The sequence below is a fragment of the Taeniopygia guttata genome, chromosome 2, assembly GCF_048771995.1.
Source record: "Taeniopygia guttata chromosome 2, bTaeGut7.mat, whole genome shotgun sequence".
NCBI lineage: Eukaryota > Metazoa > Chordata > Aves > Passeriformes > Estrildidae > Taeniopygia > Taeniopygia guttata.
Window position 1 is genome coordinate 45045878 of NC_133026.1, and position 27766 is coordinate 45073643.

Genomic DNA, 27766 nt, shown 5'->3' on the forward strand with positions numbered 1-27766 from the left:
TTGCACTTGATTACCATGCTCTGTATGTTACCGTTGTCCAGTTAGTCATATCTAAATGTGAAGAGGACAAATTTGAAGCCTCAGTGCACATGGATGAATGACATGATTTTTTCTAGGCATTTTTTGTCTCTATATTGCACTGTCACTAAGGCTGTGCTCAGACTTTATTTTCAGAGTGCATGAAGTTATTTGCAAATGAGTAATGAAAATAACTGCAGAAGAATGATTACTGTGGAATTTTATTTCACATATCTTTCTCTAGGAATACAGACTGCTCTGTGGTCAGAGTGGAGAGACATATGTTTATATCCTATATTTGAAGTATTTTCTTACACAGTATTGAATTATTCTCTTATCCTAAAAACTAAAAGTCTTCAAACAAACCAGAGGAAAGAAGAAAATGTTGCTACATTCTCAGAATTTCAGAACAGGGATTTAGTTTCTCAACAATTATCCAAGATTAAAATGAAGAGAATATATTTTTTTTTCCTTTAGGTAGGAGAATGACCTGAAATAAAAAGATAATATTTTAGTTTTTGATTTAAAACTGTGCATATTTGCTATGAAGAATAGCATAGTAAAGCCAGCAGATTAATAGTGATGTTTTGCTTTTACATTTTGTAAAATGTTTGCAAAATCATCTTCCCTATAGATCCCCATGGTGCTTCCTTTACAGCATGTTCTGTAATCACATTAGTGATCTAATGAATATCTATCTCATATTGTAATAAACTCTCTATGTGTATAACCTCATTAATACACCAAAATAGTGTCCCCTCCGGGTAATCCAGGCAGTTTCATTGTAGCTCTAAAATTAGATGCTGTAACAATTCCAACGGTATGAAAACTGCCACTTCAGCTCAAATGATCACACGTTTCTTGCAGTGGTTTGCAATTCATGAACACACTGCAACTCAGTTTAAAATTATAGAATTTTTGAGAACAGACTACAGAAATATAGATGTGCAACAAGAAGAAACTTCCTGCTCTTTACCACATTAACTCTAAAATACACAGAGCAGGTTCCATCTAGAAAGGAAAAGAAAATAGAATTTTGTGTTATAAGCTTGTTTACAGGACGTTATAACATAGCAATAAAAATTAAGCAAAGAGTAATACACTGCTTTCATTGCACAGAAGTCTTGTTGTGAGGTATTATTTTAAAGTGAGTGAAAAATAGATCTACAGTTTTCAGTTAGAGAATGGCAGAATTTATGACCTTAGCTCTTCAGTAATTTATTTTAAGGTGCTGGATTCTCTTCAAGCTATACACTAGCCAAGAATATTAACAGCTGCAAGAGAAGTACTGGTGACTTTTCTACCTTGCTGAAGGGCTGAATCCATAATCCCCCCTCAAGACTGAGGAGGGAAAAGAAAACTTCATGTAATTATGAAATATTAGGGGGCAGATACTCTTTTAAAGTGTTAGAATTAGTTTCTTCATGGGTTTCTACTCTCCTGAAAGAACAAAAACTATAAATGCATTTCAAGCAAATATACTTCATACCAAATTGAATTGTTCTGATTATAAAAATAATCAGAAAGTTGTTTCATCTATTTAAGAGATGAATCATCCATCTACATTCATTGTTAAACATGATTGTTTTTCCTGTTCTTATTAAGCATAAGATATTTACTTGAAAGCTGAATTTTAATTCTTGATTTTCTGTATTTACAGATATTTATTATATTTTCAGCCATTGGTTTTATTTTATAATGTTCTTCAGATCCCCTAGTCTTTATAACCAGTACTAACAATGACTGGCAGCCAGTGCTAAATTTCAGGTTACCAGCTTACACCTTTTGACATCTAAATCACTACTTGTCAGAAGTGAAATGGCAAAATGGTGAGAGTTACAGAGAAAAATGCTGATGTGGACATACTTAAATAGGACACTGCTGAGAGTTCCTCTTCCACCTTAATTATTGATGACTTAGACTGTAGGCCAGTGATTCTCATTCTCTTCAGAGTAAATGTGGCCTTTCCTATTCCAAGCTTGTTTTTATCTTCATCCAGGACCAGTCCTGCTATTGTTTTGCCCTGAATTTTCCCAGGGTAACAGCAATTTGCTCTCCAAAGTCTAGTTAACACCAAAGCTCAAAGGGACTCTGGGAAAGCAGAGCAGCAGAAGAATCTGAAGTACAACAAAGGGATGAAAGACTTGATTGGCATTGGGGATTGAGTAATGTGATGTCATAACTGGCATGTGTTGGGAACTGAGGAGTGATACTTGGAACATGGTCACTGAAAGCCTCTGAGGAGCAAGATTATATGATGCCAAGACAGATTGGATGCAAAGTTTCCTTTCATTGGATTGAAAGGGTTTTCCTTTCTCTTGCTGGGGGACAAAGAACAGCAACAATGATAAAAGGTGAACATGCCAGGAGAAGAGAATCAAGGCCCAAGCAAGGCCATTGGTCCGAGCACAGCTCTTCCTCCTATGGCAGTGTTCCACTGCATTGCTAACTGGGTGTTCCTACTGCAACAAGCCTCCCTTGGGAATAACGCTAACCAGCTGGACTTGCTTGTTTGCTTCCTTGACAGTCATGGTGTTGGGAGGTACCTCTGATGTTTGTGGTACTGTATGGATTTCTTCATGTTTGTTGTAGGAGCAGTCCCCTATGGAGACTGACAGCTTTCCACTCCTCTGATAATTAGTGAATATCTTGAGAAAAAACCTTGGGATGAGTCTCACTTCCAAGTATAGCTGTTGTGATACTGACTAAACATGAGATTTTTGTGCCTGTGGAGCCCAGGGAATTAGCCTCTACTGCAGTACCCAGGCAAGGATGTATCAATGACCAAAAATTCCACTGATTTTTCATTTTTTACCTTTGTTTAGCCAACAAACATTTGAAAGTTGAATATAATCCTTGTTCTGTGATGTTCTTCAGGAGGTTAGTGATGTAGCTGCCTACACTGATCTAGTAAGAAATTAACTTGGAATACTGCTTTTAGGGTGTGAGAGACACATTAAAAAAAAAAATGTAGTTGTCCTTCCTTTCTCTAATGCCATTTTATTTCAATGAAGGAAATGAAGTTGTCTCAAAGCCCCAGGTGAAATCAGCGGATTTTTTTTTCAATTTGTTAAGGATTAAAGATATAAATGGAATTATAAACTTGTTACTATTTGTAGCTTTTCCTGCTTTTTGCATATGCTAATTGAGCTGATGTTATTAAAGAAGTCTGGATGATGGAAAGGAAATAATCAAATAAATTGCATTTAGATTGGAATGAAGAAAAAACATACAGCAAAACTGAGGAAGAAATAGCTGTTGTGGTCCTGTCACTTGCATAGTATTAGGCCAAATAGAATGTGATATGTCTTGGGGCTATATATTCAGAGATTTCATCTCAGTTCAGTCTGTTTTAAGCAGCAACTCTATGAAGCTAGTAGAAAACAAGATTGTATTTGCATGCAGATCCCTTGGGAATAGCTGCTTGAATATTTGAGAGATGTATGTCTGATGATATGTTCAGGTTTCTTTAAAGTAACTCTATGGGTTTTCCTCAAAATGAAAAAAATTAGGGATTTCATACTGCATATTAAATAAGTAATCATTATTGAAATGATTTGGCATATTACATTAAGTGTTCGGACAAATTGTATTCTTTTTCCCCTTTTATTGTCTGTAAGGATAGTCTATTTATTGTACGTTTATCTGGCTTATTTGGTGTAAATAATACTTTTGGAATAAAAAAAAAAAGAATGGGCATGATGAGGTGTTTTTTACACTTCTACACCTAATTGGTTAAGACTACTACTGACATTTTGTTCAGGTCATAGATTATAAGGTGAGAAAAACTATTACAATGATTTAGTTGAGGGAGATATATAGACAGGATTTTCCCAAATTGATTCCTCATTAGAGTAAATGGTTTTGTTATTTTTTTAGAAAAAAATATTCTTGTGATATTTGAATTGTCTTTGATGGCGGCTGTCTCAGTTCTAAGGAAGTTGTTTCAGCAGTTAATTGTTCTTATTAAAGAGAGAAAGAGAAAAAAGGAAATCGATGTATTATCTTTCTTCTAATCTGAATTGCTTTGTCTAAAGTTTTGAGCTATCATCTCTTATCAGTCCTTTTTCAGGTAAAGGAATTAACCTATCCTCAGACTGCATTTTCCCACATATGATTGAGAGGATATGATCAAATCCACTTTAACCCTCCCTCTGATATGCTATAGACACTAAATTCCTTCAGTCCTTGGCTATTACATTTTCCAGTCTGTCATCCTCTTGCCTGCTCCCAAGAATCCTCTGTGATTTCTTTTCACTAGCATTTGTGAGCTCTCTGTGCTGACAGTAGGCATTGCATTCCTGTTGTCATTCCAAAATGTCATTGTCAGTGGCAAATATTGGCCTAATATAATATCTCTACTTGTTCCAGATTGTACTTTCAGGAAATATATAAATCATTTTGATAATGGTGTCATATTATCAGAAGCTCATTTAAAGATGATCTCTAGTCATGTCCCTAAATCTTTTTTGTAATTTTGCTTCCCAAGAAGTAATTTTCCATCCTATTGCTAGAGACTGCTGCAGTGTCTGATCTTCAAAGGAGTGTAGAAAAGTTAGAATTCAGGAAAATATTTAAAGTCTACAAAATGTACTTCCTAATGTGACTACTTAAAATCCATTAAATAACTAGGCAGCCTGTGCTCTACCTCAAGAGGCTTGCTTTAGTAATGATTAAATGAAATTTTATGGTGTGCATGATGTAGAAGATTAGACATCATGGCTGTAATGATATTTTTCCTATTACTGCTTTCGTTTAAAGTAGAATAAAGTAACATAGTTGGGAGCAACATTTCTGGAGCTGTTATAATGTCGCTCTAGATAGACACTTGACAGAATCAGGGTGCAGATGTCATTATACTGCTGCTTAAGAGTAGATAGATTTTAATTATGTTTTCATCACTTTGTTAAGCTTATTTTAGTGGAATTCTGAGTCAATCAACTAGAAATTATTCTTTCCTGTCACAGTGCAAATGTTAATAGTCTTCCAAATCCACAGTGAAATGCAACTTTTCTGAAATTGGAATTTGATTTTTGTTTGTTCATTTTTCATTCATTTTTAGCTTCCCAGTGAAGATACGGAAATATTTTTGAGTGCCTCACAGAACTTATTATTGCTGGTTCAGCTGTATGGAGGGAGCAATCAGGAGAGTATGTCTCCAGAAAACATGGTCAGCTTTACTGAAGTACTGAAGTCCAAAAAAGATCCACAAGAACTTAAGCTTTTGTTGAAAATTGTTAAGAGACTGGTGAGTTGACATCTAACCTTTTCCAAAGTCTGCATGTATCTTTTATATAATCTGATAATTTTTTTGGCTGTTTTTTCCCTCTCAAAGGAAAAAATATTTTAACATAATTTTAACCAAAATATGCTAAGTTGAATATCATGTCTTTAAATTCCACTTTTCTGGAGAAGATAGCTTTCTACACTTAAGACCTATTAAAAAAATGATGTAGGAATTCTCCTATTGCAGTTAACCATTCAGCAGTTTAAATAACTCATGCTATTTTTATACTTTTTTACTAATTCAACTCTATAAGGTATTGAAACCAATTTCTGAATGCCTTTTGAAAGAACTAACCTTGTAGCATTAAATATCTGTTCAGACACACAGTGGCTTATTTCACAGTGAATAAAAAGCTATTTTATACTTGGAATAGGTTTGTGCATGGGCTGTTGAGTCTTCATTCTCACGGAGCTATAGGGACCACTTGTGCTGGAGTGGCTATAATGTGGAGAGCCATGCAGTGGGAATTATGCAGGGGCTTCTGGTGATGATGTTGACACATAGAAGGTTCACTTCTATCCTGCTCCAACACAGTGGAATGACAGCAGCTTATGTTTTTCAGGTAGCTTAGGAATGAAATCTTTTGATATCTGTAGCATTCTCTCAGATAATACTATAGGCTTTTAGCTTGAAGTGTCTTAATAAGAAGCTTTGCCTGCATTGTCACAACCTTGCATTGTTTGAGTACTTCATCCTTTACTCTCCAAAAGCAGGAGCTTTCAGTCAAAAGAGGATAACTGCCCCAGTGTAAGAGGCAGGAGATCCTTCAATTCTGCAAGTGCATTGCTGACTACTAGAGTAAGACTGTAATCCATGGCAGCAGGAATTAAAAGGAAGCAACTCCATTGTAGAGATTTCAGAGATCTTGTCCCCTTTCTCCTGCCTGCTGTACTTAGATCACACGAAAGTAAACACCATACCCTTCTTCCTGTTTTGCCCAGCCCTATCTTGCCCTGAAAGAAGCATGAATATATAAAATTAAAGTTTATTTAATGTTTAAAATTCTAAAGGTATTTCCTGTTGATTTTAGCTTGTACCTCTGCTACTCTTTCTGAATAATTGTTGTGATGCGTAGAACTGGCTTTTGCTTTTCTCCAAAATCAATATGAGTAAAAAGGCAATGAAGTGTGAGGGAAGGGAAGAGAAATGAGGCTGCGATATACATATCTAGATTATTACATTTTAGAATAGCTACAGACTTGTTTATTTCTCTACATTTTGAAGCCTAGGGTTCAGAAGTTAACCTAGTGTGCAGGATACTTAATATGGAAACTACTATTGACTATTTTAAGAGAACAAAGCTCTGCAGTCACCTTCTGAACCTTGCAAGTTCCTGTACTTTAGGTTCCAGTTCTCTCATATACCTGGTACTTGTTATTTATAACATCAGGCATAGATTTTCAGTAATTATTGTAATGAGATCATATGATTTCTTTTGAAAGCAGGGTTCATAGATAATTTGACAGATTATTTAATAAATCATATATTATTTCTCTAAACTTTAAAAAGTCCTGTTCAGAGGAGATTATTATCTTGTCAAAATTGTCATAACCACAAAAGACATTGAAATATAATCATAGCCATTTAAGAAGGATTCAGCCCACATCAGCTGAATTTTGAAGCCTAGAGCAGTGTTTTTATATATCTGGGCAGTATTTTAATAGAGAGATCAGTATATGCACCAATTTTCATTGTTGCAAATCAGTGCTTATACAGAGCAACTTTTCAATTTGTGGTTACATTGACTTTGCTGGTACAGGCACAGGTACTGCTTGTGTAAGACAGGAATGTAAGAAAAAAGCTCCATGTGGTTATGCTACAGATGTCTTTATGGCATGTATTGCTGGAAATATGGGAGGGTATAACCTTGGTTCAAGTGTTTTACATGACAGCAGTGAGCCAGTGGAGGCAGATATAACAATTTCAGAGCCTTCAGTTGAAGGCGTATCAGAGGATTTGTTGATGTACAAGATGACCTCACCTTGATGAAATGGAATCTCATATCTATATGTTGTTATAACTTAATGATTAAACAACTGGGCTTTATCTCCAGTGTGTGGAAGCTTTTTTGAAAAAAAAGTTGGAGATTTGACTTTATTTTGTTTTGTTCAGGTGTTTTAATGATCACTGTCAGATTTGACCAGTAATGACTGCAGGGCAATATAAACTTCTTACAGCACTTTCTTTGCTAATTGTTTTCTGACAATTTTGTTGTATGCATTTCTTAAACAGAAATAAAGGTATAGGCCAGACTTTGTACAGACTTAATACTGAAATCACTATGAACATACCCTTTTATAAGCTTTATTTTGCTGTAAAGAGGAATCATTAGGAGAGAAAATATGCTTTGAGCTAACTTCTGTAACTGTGTAAGTAAAGATATCTAAAAGCTCTAAAGAGGCAGCATTGACTGTCTTCATTCTGTTTTCTTTGTAATTACCTCTTAGATTTCAAAGCTTTGGGCTCTGTCAAGCACAGGTTAAGAATGTTCTCTCACTGCCACTGATAAAATGAACAGAAACTGCATAAAATTACTGAATCGAGGAACAGGGTTTGGAGGTTTTTTTCCCTTCAGCCTTTGCACTAACTCTCTTGTTCTGGTTGCTTCATCTTGGGTTAGACAATGCTGTTATTCAGATATACTTCATCTATTTTTGAAGCATTTTTGTAACTGATTGATGACATCAGAAGAGTGATCTCTCGCTTTTTTGGTTCTGGAAACCTCTCCTGCCACTTGTCATGGAAATCACTATTTCATCATTCCATCTCTTCTGTGAAGATATAGTACATCTTATTATGAGTCCAGTAAATTACCTAGATAAAAATATATTTTTTTTATGAAGCAGAAAAAAATTTCATTTGGGAAGCAAGTAGTTGAGGCTTGCCTGCTTTACTGAGAAGTTTTTAATTTCTTTTTTTCCCCAGAGGGAAAAAATTTCTCTGCCATCCCAATTTATCATCTAGTATGTAATGTAAAGGCGTTTTTTATAGAATTAGCCAATATATTTCTACTGGACACATAATCACTGTGGGATTGCAGCTCACAAATACGTTATTTCAGCTTTCAGAAAAAGAGGACATTATTTTTTTTCTTCCATATAGTAATAAGGAAAAATTCCTCTGAGAAAAATGAGTAAATATTAGGCTTTATGCACTCACATGGAAGAGGGAACTTATGTTCCCTTGTATAGTTGTCAGAAAGGCTATTGAGTTCTACCTAAATCACACCTTTTTCTCCTGATTGTCTTCTAGAATCTCACTTTCACTAATAGTGTTTTACAAGTGTCAAAAAGTTTTTTCATCTTTTATTTTGTGAGCAACTAAGACATTTAGGATGTCATCTGCCTGTCCTATATCCCATGGGGATATGTATAAGGATTTCTCAAATAATTTTAGTTTGTGTAGTAAAGACATTAAGGCTAGAATGATAATACATGAACTGTGGCAAAATTCCATAACATTAATTAACATCATTGTAGGACTATTGAACTCTAATTTCATTTCCCTGCCAATTTGAGTCACAGCAAGAGCATCACTATATACCTGCAGGCAAGTTTACTACCCTGTTTCAAATGTACCAAGCCTGGGGAACCACTGATCACTATGTCTGAGATGTCATTCAAATCATGCAGTCCTTAAGTGTTTCTGTTATGTAGATTAGCAGTGATATCATCCCCAGTTTTATACAAAGATCTGCTGCATTTGCTTCTCTTGAATAGACAGTTCAGTGTTTGTATATAAAAATATATATGTATATTTTTATTGCAATAGGTCCCAGATTAGATCCTTATTACATTAATCCCTGATCACACATTATAAGGACATTTAAAGCTTGGGGAGATCCACAATCCAAATACACAAATATTTGATTTAGAGTAGCAGTTCTGCAATCCCTCACTAAGTTAAACTTCTTGCTGGAGGTTTGCCCCTCAGTAGATCCCACTAGTACATCTATAGGGAACTTCCCTCATAGAAGGTAAAGCAAAATCCCAAGAGTTTCTCAGACAGTATCCTTTTTGCAGCTTCAGCTCCAAGGACTCAGTGCCAGAAGGAGGTGCTTGTGCAGCAATTCCCAGAGGTCTGTTTTCCCATGGTCTTAAAAGGCTGCAGAAACTTGTTGGCAAATCTCTTGCTGAGGGAACACAGCACTCAAATAATCTAAAATTAGCTGGAGAAAACTTTTTATGCATCTTATTCCTGATCTGAATCTTTTAAGTGGCCTGTAATTAATTTCATTAGTTGCTAAAACAATCCATAATATGTTATTGCTCTAAGGAATAACATGATAGCTATGGTTGTTAGACTGTGAACACACTACTCACTTGTGGGTTGCTGACATGTATAGGCATACTCACTACAAACAAACAAGTTTTCCTGAAATTATACATGTTTTTAAAATTTGGGTGTCTCTTACATGAACAATTTCTATCCTTCATTAGTGTTAATCTGTTATTTTCAAGTTGTTACCAAGCCTGCATCCCTTCTTTACAGACCATCTTTTGTTGGCTTCAGTCTACAAGAATAAAGTCCTTAAGATAATACCTTTATATATATGTTAAAGGGTAGCATTTCATTAGATACCAACAACTTAGATCTTCCCAAATAGGAAGAAGCTAATCAGCATTAGGATACATTATGCAGATCATAACAGGATGTGTTGTTCAAAATCCTTTGAAATAAATACATGGGAAGGAAAATGCACTTTCACCCTTCCTGCTGTGTGGTGAAGCTCCTTCTGTTTGCACACTCAGGCAGGGTTTTTTTTAATAGTTTTAATGAAATTGGAGAGATGAGAGGATCTCCAAAGATGAGAGATGGGGAGGCCTCCAGCTCCCACCGTGACTGGGCAGCCTTTTGCCATGGCGCTTTCAGGCCTTGCCATACCCTGACACAGGGGCAACCAGTGGAGTGGTGAAATCGCCCTGTCTCCGGGGGCAAGTGAGACTGTTCTCCCCTCCTCCTCCACTGGGTTTTCATCTAGCTGCAAAGTAAGCTCCTAAGTATGGCTTTTTGAGTTTTGCCTGTGGTTTGACCAAAATACAATCTAATAGCACTTTTTAAATAAAAAATGTTACAGTGTTCCTGATGAATACAAATAGTCTGCAGAAGTATTTGTGAGTTAGATTGCTGAGCCAGGCCATTGCCATTGCTCAGGAAGCAGTCCATTCCATTTTACACCAAAGGTTTAAAAAAATTTGGTTTCATCTGTGTGCCTGGCTTATGGAGTTTGTGAAGGGCTAAATTCAGGCTCACTTATACTTTGAGAAACTCATGGAGTGTTTTCAGGATGCTGAGTAGTAGGACAATATATTAGCAGTGACTAACTTGACTTACTCTTTTTTTGAAATTTGCTTTCTATGCTTTCTACTGGGGGAGAGGGAAGAATAGTTTGATATTTAGATTTACATATTTGGTTAGAGCACTGATATAATTTTAGTAGGCTTTTTCCATTTCTGATTGCCTTCCTTTTAATTTGCCTTTCTGATTTTTACATTAACCTTCTTTTGGTTGGCCAGAATTCTTAAGCACAGCATTTTAAAATTAAATACTGATGGGGTTTATTCCAGTGTTTATCTTTCTGTCTTATGAAATAAACCAGAACGAGTATCCATGAATAAGTCTCAGTGACTGATGCAGTCTCTGGAATTCTTATCTTCTTCCATTTTGTCACTTTGGATCCTATCTAGAAGCTCTGTCACTCTTACCAGATTGGAGAAAACGTTGCTATTTTGTGACCCAAAGCACTAGATGGTGCAGGAATACTCTATTGCTTTTGCTTTTTTTTTTTTTTTTTTTTTCCTCCCTCTCCTCATACAAACAAATATTTAAATCTTGGTAAGATTGTCCAGGGTTATGGGATCACTTATTTCTGCCTACGTCAGGATCCTTTTCTGCTGAGTGAATTTAGTACATCTCTGACTACAATTGCTGTATCAAATAAGATATAGAATAATATCAGTTCGGTGGCTGAGAAGGCTGGGGTGGTGAATTAGGGCTACTAATTCGCTTTATGTAATATGGTTTATGTCCTGTGTATCTCTAACTACAGACACAATGTATATTCTTCTTTGTGTGTGTCTTGGGATACTCTTAACTCAAAGTGTCAAGAATTTTTAGCAACTGTGTAAATCAAAATTTTATTTTAATTGTATCTAAGGTGAGAGATTTTTTTTTTAACTGCTGGTTATTGGAGCTCCAAAGCCTGTTGTATCAAAAATACAGGTTCATGGAACCTGTGCTAAAATCATGGTCATCACATAACTTTTTGCTGAAGAGAATCTATTAACACCAATCAAATAGGATTGAATTATTAAAAATCTTCTCTCAGCTTGAATTTTAATACCAGGTTGTGCATATTTCCATGTTCTGTAGCATTAATGGGAGCATATGAGCTGTAGGTGCTGCTTTCATTATTATTATAACCGAATTTCATTAGTCTGTAGACTGGGACCTCATTGTCATTAGCTCAATCCAAGCATAGTAAAAAATAATTTCTTGCTCCAGAGAACAATCCAGCTTGTTTCCTGTATTCAGAGCAGGATCAAGAAATGGCCTGAAAGTGACTCTCCCTAATAGGAAATATTTTGACTCAAAATCACCATTCTGGGTAAAACAGATCATTGAGCAATGATCAGTTCTTGTGCAAGCGAGTATGAATTTTTGACTAGTTCATTACTAACATAAAATAATCTTCATTCAATCTTCATAAAAATTTAAATTCTTATGGTCACAGCAGTATTTTAAAATCCTTAGTCTTATGTGAAGTTGTTACCAGAAACTAAAAGAGCTTTGAAAGATTTTGGTTGCCAGTGTTCAAGTTAAGATACAGTTACATGTAACATGGCTTACTGTTAGTTTTTGAAAACTTATATTGCAAACCCTTCAGAAAGACCTCTCTTTTCCATTACATCCATTCTCTTGCTCTGTCTTCTTGCTGACAAGTTTACTGAAGGTAAAATAGTCTGTTACATTGTGTCAGGAATTTTTTAACTATGGTGTACCAGGATGAAATCTAATGTAGGAGTTATATTCCCTACTGAAAAGAAGTGCTCCTTCCTTTGCTTTCTAAATCACCTAGTAGTGGACAATCAGAGAAAAAGGTCTTGACATAACCTCTTTGTTAATCCTCATTGCTCCCTTATTTACTTTGCTACTATTTCTTTCTATTGAAAAAACTATTAAAATAATAAAACTATTGAAAAAACATGTTGATTTTTAAATTATATTTCAATTTAATTTGCTTTTTCAAGGCATCCAACAAACATTAGCTGTATTTCACTTGTCTGTATCCTTGCTTTTAAGGCTGGAGCATTGCTGAAAAGCTGGTGTTTTCCAAAATCTTGCCATGAGCAAATTTGCAGGTCATACAGAGCTTGATTTTAAAAGCAGTGTGTGGATGCAGATAAATAGGGAATATAGTTGTTTTTATTGGAGAGGGAGACAGTCCTTGGCCTACTTCTAAGGTTCCCTAACAGAGAGCCCATGCTCACAGGCTAATCCCTGCAATGTTATCATTCAGTGTTATCATAAAGCACATCTGTGCTTTATGAACATGGTGCTGCACAATTTCAGATGGCTGTGATCCATGTAAATGAAACAAGGTTATGTTTAAAAATAGCATTTGTGTGTATTGAGGTTGGGTTTTCAGGGGATTTCTACAGTAACTTACTCTCCTCTCCAAGTTCAAAGTGTTTCAACCCAACATCTTCAGTGATGTAACATCAACATTTTAAATTATGAAGACTCTGCTAGTTAAACATTTATAAAGTGCCCAGTGCTGTCATTTCTTTATACTATTAAAATGTAATGTTTTTATATGAACATAATTATAAATTTATAACAAATGTAATTTGTGGTGATGCAGTTTTCTCTGGGCTGCGAATTACTGTCCTAAATTTCACACAGCAGATGCTTTCTCTGGGATGCAGTGCCTAGTTGATAAGTTCATATGATGCAGCATAAGAATATCTCACTATTTGTATTCCAGCTCTACTCCGCTTATACAGCTTGCTTTTTTAGACTCGGGGCATTTTGAGAGTGTTGAAGTTAACACACAATTCCTAGTCTTGTCAAAAACTTACGATTTCCTGAATTCTTTAATATCAGTAAAAGAGTACTTCTTCCAGAAATATGGAGTGTTCATGAGTAATGGGTCAACAGGTGCATGTAATTTCATATCATCCAATAGTTCCAATGATCTAAAATAATTTTTAAAGGAATTATATTGGTGTACTTAATTGCAAGAGAACTACTGTGGAGCATAACCCTAGTATACATTGAAAAGTCAAAATGGTATGTTCCATAGTGCATATTTTACCTTGGAAATTGTAATGTATAGAGTTACTGCATATTAGAATCACATCAGAAAAAGATAATTTAGAGCAAAACCTGCCCTGCCTGTGCTAAACAAAATGCACATATATATATATATATATATATATATATATATATATATATATGTATACATGTGTGTGTGTGATGGGGGGAGGTATGCTAAACAGTGGAATCTACCAGACTAATAATTTAAACAAAAAAACCCCATTATTTCTAACCGCAATTTACTATTGTCCCATTTCATCACTTAAACATAGAAGAAAGAGTCAAGGTAGAATACCCTTTGCTCATTCTGACTGAATGCTTCCTTTGTGGCTTTTCATGCAAGAGGCCAGTGTTTCCAGGGAAGTGCCAGCACAGGGCTCTCTATGTGTGCTCTGGGCAGAGGTTTCCCTGCAGTGGGCTTGAGGAGGTAGAAAGGCAGAATTTCCCAAGGGAACTTAGGCACAGTGATGCTTGTCCTCAGTGCTGGGGCAGAAAAGCTCTGCAGAGCTTATTAGTAAAGCAGCATTTTGTCAGCTGTAAAATTTAAAGTAGGAGTCCTTACTGAGTAGCTGTATGCCACTTATTTTCATTAGAGCAACAGTCTGCACAAAGCAGGTTAGAGTTAAAATCAATGTAACATTAATCTTTAAAAATCAAATAATTCCCATGGAAATGAGTATATTAACACATCCTCATACTGCTACTTTTCTGCAAGGTACTATCAGTATTTAAATACTATAAAAGGTAATTCTTAGCATATGTGATGAAACACAGGTGTGCATAAAGCATAAAAGGAATTGTGGTTTATAAAGAGCAGGGCTCTTGTAATGTTAAGCCATTAGTACAGTTTAGTATTTGCAATATAAATGGGGGAGTATTCACAAAATGGCACACAACATTTATTTTCAAGTCCATAACTCTAAGACAGCTAGGAGTAGTTTGTGCAACACACATCAGTCAGTTAAGTGACACCTTGAGTCTGCTAATATAGCAATATTTCTTTTCGTTTGGTGAGGAAAAGTCTTATTGCTGAAAAAGAAATTACAGGTATCATTGAAAGAACTAAATAATATGCCCTCAAAATTGCTGAAGTAGACTGTTGATCCGCTGAGGAGCTCTGATGGCATCAGAGAGATGCTCATGCAATTTATTCATGTAATTGTAGTTCCAAGATTAAATATATATTACATTTTGGAAGTGATGTTATTTAATCAGGATTGATTTTATAGAATCTTCTAGTCTCTATATCACCATTATATTTGACAATTTCAGCAAAATTTTATTTTCCCTCTTGCAGCTTCATACTTAAGTTTTACATAGCTATTTATGATCCCAAGAGCATAATTGCATTAGCATGCTGCTATGGGCTTGTGTGTGCATACCTATTAGGCTTATATACTCTTCTGTAATCCTTTTAAATTTTCTCACTGGGTTTTAATTTATCCTGCTTTTTAGTATTTCTATCTACATAATGGCTAAAAGTTTTTAAAATTGCAAGGATTTAAAATAGCTTAATTTTCCAAATTTAGTTACAGAGATTTCTAAGGAAATTTAATTTCCTGGAAGTACTAATTACTTCCTTATGAATGTCACATCTAGAAAAGTTTCTCTGATTTGGCTGCCAAAATCATTAGGTATTCTAAGTCCTAGTCCTTTATTTCTCTTATGAAAGGATTGAAAGAAGAAACCAAAGAACTGACGAGGAACCAGAAATTCCATGGAATATGACAGATTTTTTAAAAGAATTTAAATTATATTAAAGTTCCTTCAGTTGTACATTTAGAAGACAAAATACAATGAATTAGGATGCTGTAATATGAGACTAAGTTATGTAGGAAGCCTGGTAGTCTTCTTACAGGCAAAACTAGCCTCAGTTGGCTTGTGGGTTGGGAAGGTTTGGATATCTGTCCTTTTCTTCACTTCTCTTTCAACAAATCATTTTAACTGGGAGATGAACTCAATAATGTAATCAGGCTTTTGACCCATTAAGTTCAAATGGCTTTGAAATGAGGTGAACCAGATTTGTCTATCCCTACTAGAAAATAAAAGCAGCCAAACATCAATCTGCCAAGATTGTTTTATTCAACTTTTGCCTGATACCTTGTAGAGTACTTTAAAAATTTGAAAAATTATGGTACTTCTACTTGAACTTGGATGAGAAGGTGAAATACAAATGTAATCACTCTGACAGTGATTTAGTGACCCTGGAACATCTGGGAGTAAATCCAGGTGCAGAGAACAGTGGCAGGATGTGGATTGAAATGTGAAAGGAGCAGCACTGACTACTGCTTAACACCTGTAAGTGAGAAAGAAAAATAATGATGTCTTGAAATGGGTAGAGGTGAGAAATGTAAATGCGTGATGAACACTCTCTTAATATCTTGGCAGCATGGCAGTTCTGAATGTAGTTCCCAAACAATGTGGAACACATTAGATTTTGAGACTACTGAATATAATGATTTTAGTGTGATAAGAATCTCATGTCCTGCTCTGTACAGCCTATCCTCTCTGTAGTGCTGCTTTGATCCAGCTTCCCACCCAACCTACTGGGGTTCAGCTTGCAGCCTTTCTGTTCCAGAAGAAAGGAAGAAAGAGGTTGGAGGTTGTGGTACTTCTCATGTAGCTTTCTCTTCTCCCCTCTTATGAACAGGGATGTATCTCCCACTCTGCTGCAAAGAAAATGGATCTGAGCTGGACCTTTATGTTCTAATGTCCAAAGTGCGCTTCAGTGAAGCAGTGTTTATTTAGAAACACTGTAAGGAATGAGAAAAGGCATCAAAACCACCATGAATTATAGTGTCATCATTGGAAGAGGTGTTCTAGGGATGTTTTCCAGCCACAATCACAATTATAGTGAGATTTGCAAGTTCCTTGAACCCTGATCCAAAAGACTCAATAATATAATATTTAGTGGTATCGTGCTTATGTCTTGTGGGACACAAATGTTTTTGCCCATCAATTTGTTTTAAGGAAAGCAAAAGAAGTGTTTCTGTTTCAAACAGAAAACCAACGGATGTACATGAAACAGCTGGACAGCTGCTCTCCGAGGCTGCCAGTGCAGGTCCACTCACCCATGCCGTGAGCTCCAGTATCCAGACCTGATACAACACTTGCAGTACAGAAAGTGTGTGTGTCTGGTCTAGGAACCACTGCAGGATGCAAGCATCACCTTTGTGTCTCAAGCTTGTCTCAAGCTTGTGGTCTTGGTTTTGTCTGGAAACTTAAGACGTGTAACTAGAAGGATCAATCTAATAAAAAAAAAGTGAGTTTGTATCACTTGGCTGCTCAAAGAGCTCTTTATTTTTAACTGTTCACTGAATAACCATTCCTTTTTGATGCTGTATATTACCATTAGTCAGAGCTACAATACTTTGTCAGAGTAGTACAAGTTATTTCAGACCAAACAAATATATTTCCTAATACCAAGTGCAGAAAAAAGGCCAGGAGAGAAGGTAGACTTGTACATACCTAATTATATATTTCCAGATGTAAGAAAGACCAGCCCTTAAATTCAGTGGTGGTGCTGGAGGTTCAAATTTTGGCTTTCAGTTCACCACTACAGCAAATCTGAAGAAAAATCCAGGGAAACAGGTTATCTATTTCTTCCATAATTAATATATTGCTAGATGTAATGTTTGAAATATTGAGATAATTTATGAGAGAGTTGTCACAGCTTTCATAAAAAAATAGGAAAATAAAATCAAGAAAAGTATAATATTTACTGCCACTCAAATGGCTTGCAAATCTCATTATTTTTGTGTTATTTTCCTGACATTACTCTTTTCCCTAAAACTATGTGGTTGCAAATAGAGGGATAATTAGCATTAGCCCATTTATGAGAAACTGTTAGTGACAGAAACTTATTTATTGTTGTGTACAATTAAAATATGATGTGAACACATGAGAATTTACATTAAAACAAGATTGCAGCTTGTCAGCAGTTTCCTTTGTTCAGCTCTATGTTTATTAGGCTACAGCTGCTCACCTACTTTTATATGACTTCATAGTAATAGCAACATGTTCATTATTGGAGATGTCTAAACTAGTTTGATTACACAATATACAAAGCAAAAATATATCTGATATAATCTTTGTTAATGAATTAGATCTGGAAGTAAGATTATATACCAACAGGAAAAAAAAATACATTCTTTTTTCATCTCTTTATTGTTTTGGCTTTGTTTGGGTTTCTTTTTTTTTTTTTTTTTGATTGATTCCTTGCAGTAAGTGTTGTTTATACATAGCACCTAGGGTGATTTATGTAGATTATTTTCCTGTTTTATTTTGACAACTTCAGTGCATCTGCAAATAAACACCTTGAAACCTGTCAGAAAAAAAAGGAGACATATTTTTTCCTAATTCTGTCCTTATACAAAGTGACTTCTACAGTATAACAGTTGGTATTAGTTTATGTATTTTAGGATCTTTGGTACTTGTAATCCCATTATTAGGAGTTTCAACATTATATTCCTTGGCACAGATAAGCCATGGTGGGAGGTCATAGCAAAAGGCACTTTTCCAGCTCCTGTAACTGGATGGGTAGTATTCATAGTCTAAAAAACGGAAAGCAAAAGATGGATAATGGAAAGAAAAAATGTCATTAGTACCCTACTGAAATGCAACATCCTGAAGGAAAGCAAAGCAAGATACTTCTTTCTGGCCCGTAGGAGATGTGATCAAGCATAGGGAAGCTGTTAGCAAGTCCCAGTAAGAAGTTTTAAAAGAAAGTCCTAGGAACCTTTCTACACTGAAAAGTTTTATGCTTTTGGGAGCAAAATAGGGTCATCATGTCGTCAGTGTACCTGGAGGCTGATATACCAGCATGATTAACTTGTGCTGCATGGTTCGCACTGTTCTCCAGTCAGAGAAAATATTGTTCCTATTAATTTCACAATTTTTTTTTCTGTCACTATGTGCAAGTCTAGCTACTGTTTGAACTTTTTGAGAAGATAGGTATCAACTTGCTCAGCTTTCATGCTTGCTCCATGTCTCTTATAGCTGTCAATGTTATTTCTGTTCAGAGGGTTTTATTTCTCACACTTGGAACTGTGTATAGACACAAAGTCATAGTCCGTGACTTTGACCAGAACCTTCTAGAGCAGAAGCAGGATGAATAAATGAACAAGCACTTTCACTAACAAAATTAACACTTAAAGTATATACTTCATTAATGCGAACAGAAAGAACTGTACTTAAGTATTTTCTTCTGACTTTCCTTATGGGAAGCAAATTTCCTCTCTTCAGCTTGTTATTGTTTTTTAAAAGTCTCTTTGCATCCCTACCACATAATTTGTTATTTTTGGTTTAGGTGGAAAAGTAGCAAACTCTTACTTGTTTGGGAAGTGTTCAGATACTGCCAGAGTTATGATAGTATGCACCTCAGCATGGTCTGCAATTGAATGCTTCCTGCTGCTTCAGGATGCATTGCTTCAATTACTGGTGTTTTTGCGGGGAGTTTCTGAGTAAAGGAATCTACTTTCCTTTCTGTTATTTCTGCTGCGACTTCCTTTGGAGAAAAGTTTCCCAATTCCCATGAAGTCTCACTGCCCTGTATGAATTTTAAATTCCGTTTAAATGCCAAGCAGCATTTACTACTGTAGATTCACTTCTCATTTTAATGTCATATTTCTGCTATTTTTATCTAAATGTAAAATCATTGACATTGATTTAAATGGATTATATTCTCATAAATTATTGTTTCATTTACATAAAACAATCTATGGAAGTATACCTTGATATTCTAATGCAAAAAAATTACGGTGCTTCTGCTTAACTAATTAGAGGTGTCTATAATTTTCTAGAATTACACCACTTACCACATAATTATCTCCTTACAGTACTTTCCTAATTCTGTGAAGTCCCAGAGTAAAAAATCCACAAATATGTTAATGTTCTTATGTTTGAAAACAGGTTTCTAAAACCCATAGTTTTAACATTGTAGAAATCACCACACATAAAAGCTTATTCATAGATTTAAAACTAACTGTGATCTGAAGCAAAGAAGGAAGGAAGAGGAGGTGCAAGATAGAACACAGGTAGAAGTATGCCTGTACGAGAGCATTTGAGCTTAACCTTGAATAGCAAAATTTCTTGGCAGGGATTTGTACTATCCCTTCTGCATACAGAAACGAGATAGGAATGATACTCCGAAAGTACACTCATATCCTGCAGTTTTCAAAAAAGAAAATTAATTTGATGGTGTTATTGAACCCTGGAAGAATTAGAGATAGTTCTTAGAAGCCTGAATTTAAAATAATCTTAATTAAAATGTGACCTACTATCTTTTACTTCTCAGTTGAATTTTTTTTTTTTCTTTCATGTTTTTATTCTATTGCAGGGATTTTTAATTTTTTTAACTCCTCAAAATCCACTTCTGTTCTTAAATGTAGCTGGTATTGATTGGTGTGTTTCCACTCAAATGGCCCAGAAATGCAGATAAGAGAGCAACGTGAGATAGTGTTATGAGAGGTTTCATGTATGTCTCTCAAGAAATGCATCCTCAAATTATGTGCATGTTTGCAGTGTCACTGAGGAAGGAGTCTCATAGTTTTGATCCTTTTGATTTCTTACTTTTTCAATCTGGTTGAACAGTCATATCAAAGTAAAATTTTTTGGCTTATTGAAGATGCAGATAAATAGATTTAGTTAAAACTTGGAAACTGGTAACAAAAGTCAAAGCCAATGTTAATTTTCTTGCAGTGCTTGTGGAAACAGCAGTGAATATTGATAGGATGCAATGTGAGTCAAATTAATCTTTTGCAATGGTCATTAATAAAACAGTATGTTTCTCTTTACTGAAGCTGATGTCTATTAAACAGAATGTTTTCATGCAAGTAAGAAAAATTTCAAGAAAGAAAATTAATGTGTTTGTGACAGCTTACATTTTTAGCACATAATTTTCTTTTTAATTCTGAATGGCAGAATAGTAGTTGTAGTACTTCAAAATATTTAAGACAAAATATATTCCCTTTATATACCTAATATAGGTACTTCACCTCTGAAGTTTTCAGCCTTGACATACCTGTAAAGCTGAACGCAACTTTTTGGGAAGGAAATATTTAGTGTACATATTTGAATTGGGCAAGTCTGCCTTTCTGACTCTGATTTTTATGTATGTTTAACCAGCATTGGTTTATTGATCAAAGAAAAGGACTGGGGAGGGAAGGGGATCAAGCCAAATGAAATATCATTAGAGGGAAAAAGTTTCAGCAGAAAAGAGAAAGTTTTAATCCTAAATGAAAGTTTTGTTGCATTTTCGTATTTATTTTAAACACTTGTCCTTTATGAAATTCAGTCAAATTTCAAACAAAAATTGGTTTTGTAAAGGGTATGCTGAGACACCTCATAGAAAAGATTGCAGTGCAAATGACTTTGAGACTTTCAAAGCTTGATTTTGTTCCATTAGTATTATTATGGTTCTTATATCAAGGAGGTAGCAGATTTTACTAATTAATCTGTGCTAACAATTATATGGATCTATGTTAATAATTGAATGAATCTTCAATAACTTTCAAACTCCTATTTCTATCATTAGTCAAATGAAGGCTACTTTTTTCTGTATAACCATTTCTGGCCTTCAACTAGTGGATTCTAACCAAAATGTATTATTGTGTATGTGTGGATATTACTGCAAGTAGAAACTGAAGAAGGCATTGAGTTTCTGATAGGATGAAAACCAAACAATTTCCCCCATAAAAACCAAACAGTGGTTTGCCCATGAAAGCCATTAATCTGAAAAAAATATCAGAGAACCATCTCTGTATAATATCTGTTTTTAATTGAGGTAACCATTTGAAACTACCTGTCTGTTCATTTAGCTATTTCACCCTTTTGTACATCAGTAAAGAAGGTTTTTTCTTGCTTTTTTACATAAGGTACTGAATTATTTGTTGTAGCCTTAAGCCTCTTCCAGGTCCTGCGTAAGAGCTGACTCTGAACAACAGAGGGCGATCCATGGTTCATTGTGCAAGGAATGGGGCTCGGCTCTCCTCTAGGACCATCAACTTCCACACGATGTTTCTTGATGAAGTGATGCATTCAAGCTGTCTGGGCTGCAGTTGCTGCAAATCTTTTTTTCAGACTGCTGCAACTCAGGTGTTTGCTGCATAAAATTCTAGAGGAATTAAGTTGGCTGGAGTACAACTGTGTGCACTCTGAGCAGAAACTCCATTTTGTAGCAAATATGACATTGTGTCACCCTTGAGGAAAGAAAAAGGAACTTTTCTAGACTTGGTTAAGACAACTGTAACAGGAATATATGAGCCAGTTTTAGTCTCTGCCTGCAAACAGAGGCTGTGAGAACAGCACATCCTTGGGAACTGAGGGATTGAATTGTGTGTATCAGCATCCCATTGCTCATTCAACACATCAGAAAACTTGTCTTCAATTGCACAGCTTTTCCATAGGCTTCCTATTTTTTGATACAGAGACTACTTGTACAATTCTGAATTTGACCACAATTCTAAGAATATACTCCAATGCAGATGCTTAGGTTACCAATGCCATAATGTTGGGTTGTCACTGGCACAGAATGAGGCAGCTTGATTAGTGCATGGAGAGAGCAGAAAATAATGGTTGCCTGCTGATTCACCCTGTATTGCTTTTGGGTGACAATTGGAGTCTTATTCGAGATTTTGGATTTTTATTTGTAAGATTTCAGACTGAGTAAGTCCCAAACCATCATTGACTTCTAACCCGTCTAAGGACCCATTCTTCTCTGCTGGAAACAGTCAGTCTTGTCTAGTGAAAACATAATAATCTGAAAGGTTACTTTTGTTCTTGATTACTTTAACTTGCCCGATTTTCCATTCAGAAAAGTGAAACTAATTTGGTTTCTGTTTGTCTCATTTCCAAGCTTTTTTTTCCCTGTACCCCTACTTCTGGAGCTTTTGTTTTTTTCAAAAGACACCACCAATTTCAAGCAACGAAATTATTTAAACTAATATTTCAAACTGAGGCTTCTGTCAATTGTTTTGCTAATGTTAGAGTATTTTACTCTTTCATTTTTGGTTGCATTAGCCAAGGTGACTATTGATAGAATCAGAAATAAAATTCCTGGTTCTTAGTCCTATAATGTGACCACAGAAAATAATGCTATATTAAAAAGAAATTTAGAGCAATTTAAAATAAGGGGAGGGGGAGAAAGGCATATAAAACTGGTGTTAAACTTTTGGATATAGAGTACTAATCTTTACAGATGCTGTTGGACAGTAAGTGCTCTCCATTCAATTATTGGAAGAATTGGCATGCAAAAGATGAAACTTAGCAGAACTAAATTTTCATTTACTTTCAATAGGAAATTACAAATAATCATTGAGATCAAATGCACATATTGATCCAAAGTGCCATTATCTCAAGCAAAATTGAAATAATGTGATTTCAATAAACCTAAAAAGATCAGCAAATACTAACACAGTCCTCCATATTCTCTTATGTCTATACCATTTTGGTATCTTTTTGCAAAACAGCATGAGTGTTACAGGGAAAAGATTTTAATGCATATTCTGGTGGGATGAAGATTTAAAAACTATTCCAGCGAAAGCACTGTTCAAATTATGTGCACTACAGAACAATAATACTGTATCTCTTACAAACAGATTTCATGCTTCATCTTAACCTGACAATTGAGATGCAAACTAGAGATTAATTTGTATTTTGAGAGGTTGTTGCAGAAGTATGAGAAACTTGTTGATCTTTTTTTTTTTTTTTTAAATTGGAAGCACAGCTCTGTTGGGTTTTTTGTACAATTAACCACTTAATAATCTTCCAGTGCACAGATGCTGCATAAAATAGGCTTTCTTATTTAAGTACTTTTCATGTTCACTAGATTAAGGCTGAACCTATATAAACAGTTAGTAACACAGCAGAGCTGCCCTAGCTTGTACAAGCTAAAAACTTCTGGTATATTAGTAAAAAAATTCCAGCAGTGGGGGAACTTCTACATTCTGCTGAAGTTAGTAGACTTTGAGCTTGCTTACTGCCTTGCCTGATGAGGCCCACAAGTTCAGTGTTCCTGTTTTCAGATATACAGACCAACTGCTACTTTGTGATAATGAGAGAAAGCTCTGGCTGCAAATACAGAGGTGCCAGTAGAGTTGGCTGTGTTTAGAAGTGTGTTGTGACTTTCGATCTACTTCTCATTTTTCTTTATCATAGATTTGTAAATTGAAAATATGCAGTAGGTCTACAACAGTGTTTTAAATATAAAAGTTTTTTAACAGCCATTGCTGTAACAGCCATTGCCAACTACTGTGGTTGATAAAGGAAATGAGAATTACAGAAGCCAAACATTTTGGTCAATATATCTAAGTTGCACTCTAATAATGGATTACATTAGCAGAGATGTGTTCAGAAGATCAGTCTGAAGATTGCCCATAGTGACTTGTGAGGCCCCCTGCTATTCCCATGGAGAGAATATAACCACTTGGAGAAAAGGTTGGGATTGAGACCAGGGAGACCAACTGGCTGGGATATGCATGGGCTGAATCAAATATTGTCAGACTTAGGAAGCAATGTTTCTTCATTTGCACAGCGATGTGTTTACAAACAGTAGTTAGATCCATTTTTATTGAATGTGAAATATTCTTCTCAACCATGCTCTTAGAAAAACAAAACCTTTTTTTTACAAGAATTAATTCCTCCTTGTGTCAGTCCCTTCCACCCACACACCCTGCATATGCGCACAGTAATTTAACATGACATTCAGAAAGAAGAAACAAACACCATTTACAATCAAGACATCAACCTATGTTTTAAAATTCAGATTATACAAGTTCAGTGCCTGAATTTGCATAGAAAATATCTTGTTTGCATAATAACTTGGAAACTATTTTCCTTCTCTAGTATTTGGTTTTTAACTCCATTTAGTTGTAGCTCTTTCTGCCAAAGCATTAATTCTTAATTCTGGTATTTTTTAATTCTGGTCAAAATATTTGGTTTGGTTATTTTCCATCCTCTAGGAGTGCAGTCAGATCTTTTGCAGGCCTCTGGAATTCAAAAGGTTTTCCCCTGCTCTTGCATTTTTTTAACTGATTATTTAGGTCTTTCTGGTGGAGGCAATAATGGAGATTGGGAACCGAGTTTGAATCTGAGATTGTGCCAAATACTTTCTTTAGACCAGAAGTTAACTTTGGGGATTTTTTAGAGGACTTATTTTGTAAGGACTTTTTCCAGCCTGTCATAATAGCATTACTACGTCCTTTTGTTCAGTCAGCAAGGATTTTGTATGTATGACACACTGTAGCCAAACTGTACTCTGCTCAGAAACATGTAATTAAAGATGTCAGGAAATTGTAGGTTAGTGTTTGTAAGAAGTCCAGCACATGGAAGTAACTCTGACAAGGCCTGTTGGTACTTAGGATTTTCTTTCTCTCCACAGATAATGCTTAGCTATGTAATTACCTGCTTTGGAGAAATAATTTGTTTCCATTCCTTTCCCTTCAGTATCTTTTTCTTAACTTAGTGCTTCAATGAACAATATTTTTTTATGCAAGACAACAAAACTATAATTTCAGAAGGGAAATTCTTGCATGCCTATGAACAACCTAGTCTAAATACAGTACTGCAGGCTTTCCTGCACCAATGTAGTGTCAGAATGTGAATTAGGGGAGGAAGTGCCTGCATCCTGGTTTTCTTACTACAGAGAAGCATTATAAAACCAGAATGATTCAAACTCAAGGATTTTATTTACTCAAAAGAATTTGATCTATGAGAACTGTATTCCTTAGGAAAGAGTAGACTGAGAGACCATACTGATTTATTTTGTATCCTGAGAAGATAAGAAAGCATAAGCTATCAGGTTATTTAATGAAATAGGCAGAAATGTATTTATTTCCCTGAAAGGACTTGGGGACTAAGGAAACACATGTAGGTTTCATTTCACTTGGAAAATAGCTGAAATATTTAACAATTTGTCAGGTGTAGCAATCCATAAAGTTACTTGTTATTAGTAGTTAAAAGTAATGATGAGGTAGTGATCCAGATTTATTAAACCTGAAGTTTAAATTAACTTTGGCGTGGGGTTCAGATGTAAATACTGAGAATTTCAACAGCTTTCCTTAGGAGAAGTCATCTGCCAGAACCAGATCACAAGTTTGTATTTGTAACAGATCAGATTTCATAAACTCCCTTGTTTATTTATCACTGCAGATATTTCTACAAATTGGATCTAAAGTTTCTGTGTAATGTCTTTTCTAGTAGGTTTTTATCAGAACAGATAAGAAAATAGTAATGAGTAACCAAGAGCCAAAGATATACGTATGTTTGAATTGAAGCGTTGGAAAATGTCCCTCTGTCCCACAAGCATAATTCATGTCAGAGTAGGGTATAAAAATCACTACTCTGAGGTCTTGTCATGCCACTCTTACAAATGTTCTGCTGTAACTGGGTTGGCAGAGTTGTGGTGCAAACCCCCCAAATACTGATGTAGCATATGCTGAGAGAAGAACCTGGTTTTCTTAGCAAAGGTAGCAGCTGCATCAAATCTCTAAGTGACATAAGCCACCTGACAAATGCAGTCTTATCTCAGTCTAGCTGTAACATAAAGCATAAGGATCCAAATAACCTGCTCCATTGAAAAACAAGCAAACAACCAAATCCCAGAAGTTCCACCCAAGAGAGACAAATATTTTGAAACAACAGCTAGTGGAACTTAAATACAAATCAGCAGATTTGGCTTAAAAAGACAAATGGTGCTGTATGCCTAGCAGAATATTGGTGTGGTGCCATGACTTTGAGGGGGCCTATCTGCAGAATTGGAAGTAAAGGTTTCCTATCCATCCGATATCTCCAAATATTATTTTCAGATTACAACCAGAATTTCCTCCTCTGCTTAATCTAATCTGCTTTTGAGGCTAATTTGGACTTGTGCTGATTTTGTAGGGCAGTGAATGAAGGACAGTCATGATTAAATCATCAGGCTGGGAGAATGGTAATACATGGTCTGGTGTACAGCAGTATCTCAAATCACTGCATCTATTTTTGCAATGACTGTTAGACTGAATATTACATGAAATTAAAATTTTGATTTTAAAAGAAACACAGTTTTAGCTTCTACACAAGTAAACAAGTTTATATAAAGACATTGAGGGAACAGTTGCTTCACAGTTATCTATTAACAGGAATGGAGAAATAAGGTTTTTTCATGCTAAGAGTTTTCATAAACCAGAGTGTGATTTCACAAGATCTCAGCTATCGCAGCAGCTGAAAGGAAGTGGGCTGATTCTTCTGTCTCTTCTCTTCCTTCCTGCCCCTGCCATGCAGTTCTGTCTTTGCCTTGCATCAGCTTTTGTGCTCATGGACCAGATGTGCCAGTTCCACTTGCTGACCTGGCAAAGAACAGCTGCCATCCTAGGTAGTTTTCTGCCACTTTAGCAAGCTTATTGAGTTTAATGTGAAATTGAGTGACTACTAGAACTCATCTCTTTTTGTAATAGCAAAATCATAATTTATATCAAGCAATTTAGTAAAGCTGGGCCCTTAGGGTGAGGTTTCACAGGATGCCTAAGCCGTTTTTGAAGCTTGCTGCTGTCAAAAAGAAGAATCCCCCAGGTACGCATTTCCTACTGCTTTCCCTGTGTTTGGTACTGCCCCCCCCTTTTCAGCTGGCTCAGCTCACTTAACTGGCAGAAAATGAACCCAGCAAAAGTGTGAACAGCTTTATGTCAGTTCAGTGAACTGAACTGAGAGGTATCAGACAAGTGCCAGAGCCAGCATGGCTGTGGACTGGCACTGGGTAGATTCAGCAGGGAAGAGGAGAGGAGGGAAACCTCTTTCAGCAGCAGGGGAATGCAGGGTTGGCTCAGCTGGCTTGTGAAACCACGTAACTTCACACATTAACACAACCATTTTCTCATCGTGGAGATGCACTCCGATATGGAATTCATTTTGAAGAGTAAAAAAAAAAAATCTTCTGTCAGTCTAAGGTACTAAGAAAATATATGCATTCCCCCCCCCCCCCCCGAATTAGATGGTCCCAAATCAAAGGGGAAAGAGAATAGATGGAATTGGGATTTAGAGGTGTTGGGAGCCACAGACTATCTACAGTGTGTGCCGAGTAAAGGAATTTTTGTTTGTTAAATTTTTTATTCAGTCTAACACTTCTGCAAGGAATGCTGAGCTTCCATGTGTTTTTTCCTTTTTTCC

At 35.7% G+C, this 27766-nt stretch overlaps 1 protein-coding gene across 3 annotated transcripts in view; it reads left to right on the plus strand.

Moving 5' to 3' along the window:
- Positions 1-27766, plus strand: part of ULK4 (unc-51 like kinase 4) — a 216367-nt gene that overhangs the window by 158972 nt on the left and 29629 nt on the right. For all 3 annotated transcript variants that reach the window (XM_002196898.6, XM_030265145.4, XM_030265146.4), the window contains one exon: positions 5081-5266. In XM_002196898.6, the coding sequence (XP_002196934.6) occupies positions 5081-5266 (186 nt within the window). The remainder of the gene's footprint in view (positions 1-5080; positions 5267-27766) is intronic.